The 6,426-nt window shown below is 27.9% G+C and overlaps 1 protein-coding gene across 2 annotated transcripts; it reads left to right on the plus strand.

Annotated features, from left to right (window-relative positions):
- The first annotated feature begins 4,732 nt into the window (after positions 1-4,732).
- On the plus strand, positions 4,733-6,426 carry LOC107427137 (early nodulin-like protein 18). 2 transcript variants are annotated; one of them, XM_060812737.1, is made up of 3 exons: positions 4,733-5,123; positions 5,274-5,752; positions 6,196-6,426. In XM_060812737.1, exons 1-2 carry the CDS (start codon positions 4,910-4,912, stop codon positions 5,711-5,713), a joined length of 654 nt encoding a protein of 217 aa, XP_060668720.1. In that variant the 5' UTR covers positions 4,733-4,909; the 3' UTR covers positions 5,714-5,752; positions 6,196-6,426. The 2 variants fall into 2 exon arrangements, with proteins under 2 accessions (XP_060668720.1, XP_060668719.1); XM_060812736.1 differs by lacking the exon at positions 6,196-6,426 and having other exon boundaries at positions 5,274-5,904.

Consider the following 6,426-nt stretch of genomic DNA (forward strand, 5'->3'; position numbering starts at 1 on the left):
TGCCAAAAACACTTTCATATCTCTTTTGTTTGTTTTTGGCCTTTTGATTGTGATTTTGAATATGGTTCTTCCTTTTCCAACAACAAAAGAATAAATAAATAAATAAATAAAGGAATTTCCTTTTTGGGTTGTGGGTGTGATAGATTGATTTTTGGTAAATATAAGTGTTTATTGATTGTTAGCTTAACTTGTAAGTGAAGGAAATATGAAAGAATTGGTTAGATTTCATTATTATTTTTTTATTTTTTTATGATGAATTATTATTTTTTTTCTAATGTAACTACCATGTTATTACTTATTGTGCATGTTACATTTATGTTATTCCCTATTATATTTTTGTTAGTATTAATGTTAGATTTATCAAACTATTTATTAAATTTGTTAATCAAATTATATAATATATGATATAATAATATTTAATTTATTTATTTTTTATTTATTTCTCCACATGTGCAAATCAAGTGTTAGCTTATATTAAGGATTCGTTTGATATATTCGATGAAAGTAGAATTTTAGTTTATAAAATTTTGTATAATATATTTTTTTCAAAAAAAAATTTTATTAAAAAGCTAATAAATATTTGGTTGTAAATAAAAAAATTACATTAAATGCTTAAGTAAAATAAAATAGTCTTTTTAGAGAAACTCAAAATTTGAGTTTTTTTAAAACAGCTTAAAAAAATTTATTTTTTGATCAATAAGTATTTATTGATTTTTACCAAACACTTTTATTTTTTGATAAAATAGCTTTTGACATTCTAGTTGAACTTTTAAGTTAAAAATAAATAAATAAAAAAAAATCTCCCAAACAGAGACTAAAAAACCATTTTTAAGTAAATTATGTGAACTACATTCCACAAGCTCCAAATTTAACAATACGTTTGTCATAATAAAGAAAATTTAGTGTCAAAACTACTACTTTTTGTGTTCCAAATTCTTCATTCTTAATATATATATTATATATATATATATACATAACTAAAAATAAAAAAACCAAAGTTAAAAAATAAAGCATAAAATAAAAAAATCCACTCGGCTTCATAAAGCTATTCAATATAATGTCTAACTCTCATGGTTCCATTCATGCTATAATATTCACTTTTCAATATAATTATTACTTGTGTTTTAAAGGGTTAAATTGAGGTAATGAATTTGAATTATTGGAATGCATTTTGGAGACGCAAAATAAATGTCTGTTAAAATGCCCTTAATAAAAAAATCCACATTTACATTCGTTATTTTCATATATTTAATAGATCCATCCTGTCAGCAAAAAAATTGATCCATCCTATTATATTCACACTTTTATATAAATGAAAAATCCACATATTATTAGTCTAACACAAAAAATTATAAAAATGGTAGATTCTTTTATATGTCAGTTGTAACCAAACAAATTTGTGTATACAGCGTGTATTTAGAAGAAAATGGTTCTACATTCAGAAATTGAAGGCTTATTTTTGTGAAATAACTTGTTTTATATATATATATATATATATATTAGATGTATTTAAACTCATACTTTCAACATTTGCGGAAAGAATAATGGTTTTGCTATTAGGTTTATCAAAAAAGACAATAAATAAGTATATTAATGAAATTTAAATAAGGACGACATTAACTTGAAAAAAAAAAAAAAACAAAGTGAAAAATAAGTAAATTTCATTATTTAGAACTGTATAACCTAATGTTTCTAAATAATAAAACCTACTTATGCTTAAAAGTTGAAGATATTCTCTTACTTTTACTGGGTTAAATTGATATATTTTGTTTCACATAAAAGAAGGACGAATTGCTCCTTTTAAAATATTATTTTTATTGCTTTAACCAATGAGCAATGTATGATTGTAAAGTAATTAAACTATAGTTTAACAAGTATAAAATTTACTGAAATACAAACATAGATAAAAAAATTCACAAAGTTTATTTCAAAAAGAAATTACAAAGTTTAAAGGGTGATGGTAGATCATTATAATGTTTCTTTTATATCTACTGGGATTATTAGTAGTGAAAAACAGTTTGCCTTCCCAAACTATATCGTAGTTTGCACTTTCCTCCCAAAATTACAAAAATCCTTACTCTGGCAAATGATATATTATTATTTTCTTTTTAATGAACCAACCAAAATTGGCCATACAACATCCTATACAAAAATGAAAAAAAAAAATATAATAAACCTGTTTCTAAACAAGGCATGCGTATGATGTTAATAAATTCATCTAAAAATGCATGAGTAAATACCAATGAATAACGATTAATGCTATAAGTCAAATAAGATTGATTCAATAATATATCTCTTACTTTTATACTATAATATTATAGATTTGAGACATGCTCATTTCCTTTTAAGAGTATAAAATATTATAACCTAATCAGAAAATTATCTTTATCGACTACTATTTTTTATAGATATTTACATTGTTTACTTTTCATAAATGAAGTTTAATACACCATTTAATATATATTGTTTATATTAAATTATTAATTAATTTCAAAATGTTTAACACTTAAAAAAATTTAAGGACAAATAATATTCATATGATGTTAAAACTATAAAAATCGATCTGATGTTGGTCTAACTCTTTTTATATATAGGATTTGGTGATTTGTGTAGCCTATCTTATAGTATATGATATAAGGGTATAATTGATAAATAGTAGATAACAATATTAAAATATTACATTTTTTACTTTTATTTTTTAATACTAAAATTTATTATAGACAATGAAAACCTCTTGGTTGAAAAATCCTCCTTCCCCATTATTTGTACATATATCAATGGATTTAAAAAAAAAAAAAAATTATGATTTTCCTTGTTTACCTCCACTAACCATGGTATTACATAAGCACAAAATAGGCTTTTAAGGGGCAGCTGAAGTAGCCGAGAGAAGGAATTGGAAAGCTCTTTACTGGTCTTCGGACAGTCAAGAAGCTGTGACTGCTATCCTATACTTGGAAGAACCTGTGGTGTGGGAAACAAGATACGACATTATCTTCCTTATATCCATTTTTGAGAAGGAGAATTGGTGTTTGTCCTGGAACTCCAGAAATTCTAATAGAGTGGCTGACTTGTTGGCCAAGAAAGCCCTTCGGACAGGATCCTCTTTTATTTTGTTTGAATGTAACTATGGCTCTTTTCCTAGGGATGTTTCAGGCTTGATAGCCACGGATGCCCTTGGAAGTAACTGCTCTTTGTAATCCCTTCCCTTGGTGGGAGGTGCTTTTGTGCCTTGTGCAATGACATATCTTTATTTACCAAAAAAAGAACAAAAATTACATAAATATATAAAAAATAGGCTACATAGCTCATTAGATCAAAATTGAATATATATATATATATATTTAAAAAATAAAAAATAAAAGTCTGATCAAATCTAGGACTTGTATGTAATTCATGCCATTGGTCTTTTATTATCCAGGTTGTCTCCAGCGGGACTAATTTATAGAGACAAAGAGCACAAGTGTTTATTTATCATTACTATATATATATATATATATATTCGAATATTAGATGGAATTACTATTATATATTAAATATAGTTATTTGTACTTTTAGAAATCTCTTCAAATGGTTTTTCAAAAATCACTTGATACTTATTTTAAAATTATAAAATATTGAAAATATGTCATTTTCAAAGAACAAATTCATTAAGAAGTGATTAACATCTGTTGCCAAACACTAAAAGAAGCTTTTTAATTTTTTTAAAAATAATTTTAGCTATTTTAAAATGATTCTTAAATTAGCATAAATTTTTGAAGGAATGCTTTGATATTAAAGATGTAACAGATATTTTGGGCCGTTGTCCAATTTTCCACGATCTTTTTTGCTCCCGGGTGCAGAGTAGCATTTGCTTTGCAAAACAAAGTTTGACTTTTAGTTATCTTTCTATTTGGTTTGAGGAAGGGCAGAATGATGTACCTACCGCTGCCCTTTAATATAAGTAATCGTTTCTAATTCAAGCCCAAAAAAAAAAAAAAAAAAATGTATTCGTTTCTAAAAACAAAAGAAAAAAAAAATGAAAACTTTGGGATAACATTTTTATCCCAGGTTTTTTTCCAGTTTTATTTATTTATTTTTTTTTGTGTTTCCATCAACTATGGTGTTTAGTTTCGCTTATAGTATTATAACACATTTTTTTGGCACTTCTCTTTTTTTCCCTTGTAATTTACAATTGGAATTTAAAATACATTTGCATAGTGAATTATATATTTTAAAAAGTATCAATTGGTAAAAAAAAATGCTAATAAATGTAAGTATATCAAACAGCATGGTTAAAGCATAAATATATATATATATATATATGTATAAAAAAAATAAAGGATAAAAATGCCAAACATCCTAAAGTTAAAGGATAAAAATGCAAATAACCCTATTAAATATAGATTTAATTGTCCCTACCAACAAAATCTATTGGCAAAATTATTATTTTATTTATCAAAAATTTAGATATTGAAATCTGAAACTTTGAATTTTGTTAGAAAAAAAATAATGAATTTTCATAAATGAAATTTCGAACAATAAATTGTTAATTTGTCACTATCATCAATATACATTGATATACATATATATATATATATATCATATTAAAAAGTCCAACAAATATATAAATAAAATAATTAAACAAATACTAAAAACAATGTAACATAATTTCTTGGAAAATTTTGAAAATCTTAACGCTTGCATAGGATTTATTATTATTATTATTTAAAAAAAAAAAAAGCACCTGCAGCTGCACATTCAGACCTCAGACAACACCTCCACGTGGCCCCACAACCAAACAAGAAAGAAAAGCATTTTCATCGTCTCTCTAATTCAAAAACCCCCTTCTACTTCCACTTTGTAAAACCCCATTTAAAAAAAACAAAACAAAAAAAAAATCATCGGACCAAACGTCGCCGCTACCGTAACAATGTCGACGGTGACGGCGACGGCGGCGAATCTGTCGGTCTTCGTGCTTCTGATTGCAGTTGCAGTTTCAGCTCAAAGCACACCTACGACGTCGTATACTAACCACACCGTTGGTGGACCCGCCGGCTGGTTCTTCAACTCCTCCACCAACTCTTCCGCCACCAATTACTCCTCTTGGGCTTCCAGTCAAATCTTCAATCTCGGAGACTTCCTTAGTAAGCTTCTATTATCTTTCTTTTGATTTTCTGGGCTCTTCATTTTCTTGTAAATTACATAAATAGCACTGGCATTTTCTCTTCATATATATATATATTTTTTTTTTTATCTGCTCAACAAATATTTTGATTAAAATTTTATTTTTATAGTTTTCAACACCAACACGAACCAGACCGTGATCCAGACCTACAACGAGACCACCTACCAGAGCTGCATCGCGGACGACGCGGCGGGCAACGACACTTTCCAGTACGGCGGCGGAAGAGAAAATTTCGGCGAGTTGTTGACCATCGCCCTGCCGTTGACCATCGAGGGTACCAATTACTACTTCTCAGACGCCGACGACGGCGTGCAGTGCCAACGAGGAATGGCCTTCGAGATCGATGTGGCTCATGGCCTCGGCTTGCCTCCGAGCCTTAACCAGCCGCCTCCGCCGCCGTACATTGAGCCGCCTGGTCCAGACACAGCCGAATCGCCCCCGATCACGGTCGGTGGATCGCAGCCTTCGGATGGTGGATGCTTGAGAATCGGTGCTAACTTGGTCTGGGTTTTATTATGTGCTCTTCTCGCTTTATCTCTCCGGCCCTGATTTCTGGGACAGAGACGGTTCAGGCTAGGGACAAAATTGGTATTTTATTTTATTGCTGTTGTTATTTGGTAATTTCATATACTAGTCGAGAGAAAATGGAAAATTTTTTGTATGACGCGTTTGGTTGTGGATCGAGGATGACCCATTCCACCGTTAATCATGGTCTTCAGCACGTGGAATACTTCTTTTTATTTTTATTTTTTTTTATTTTGTTTAGATTTTTTTAAAAATTTTATTTTAATTATAGTTAGATTTACATTTATAAAAAAAAATTTAAAATTTATTTGCTATTTTTTAATTAATTTTTACAGTTAAAAATTATAAATGCAATAATAACAAAATTGAGCTGTGCTTAATGAAATTTACCCTTTTTATTGGTTGTATGTTTATTTATTTTTCAAAAATAAATAAAAACAATTTTGTTGTCCTGTCTAGGGAACAATTGACTCCTTTTTTATATTGTTTTTTTTTTTTTTTTTTAGTTGATGTGGAGCACTATGTAGAAGATGACAATTGATGGAATATATATGTTATGAGAAGATTTGGTCTTAATGTTTTGCATCCTCGTTTTCAAACATTGTACGAAAAGGTGTTGTTAAAATTTTGATTGATATTGGTTTTGGCATATGAGACCACTTAATTGTAATACCATATAAATATAATTTTATGATAAACTTATAAAAGTATATGAAGTATTTGTAATTTAATGTCGA

This window comes from Ziziphus jujuba, chromosome 11 (genome assembly GCF_031755915.1).
Source record: "Ziziphus jujuba cultivar Dongzao chromosome 11, ASM3175591v1".
NCBI classification, from domain to species: domain Eukaryota; kingdom Viridiplantae; phylum Streptophyta; class Magnoliopsida; order Rosales; family Rhamnaceae; genus Ziziphus; species Ziziphus jujuba.

Coding starts and splice junctions, on each gene's coding strand:
- LOC107427137 (XM_060812737.1), top strand. CDS start 4,910: ATGTCGACGGTGACGGCGACGGCGGCGAATCTGTCGGTCTTCGTGCTT. Junction 5,124..5,273: donor CAATCTCGGAGACTTCCTTA/GTAAGCTTCTAT, acceptor TTATTTTTATAG/TTTTCAACACCAACACGAAC.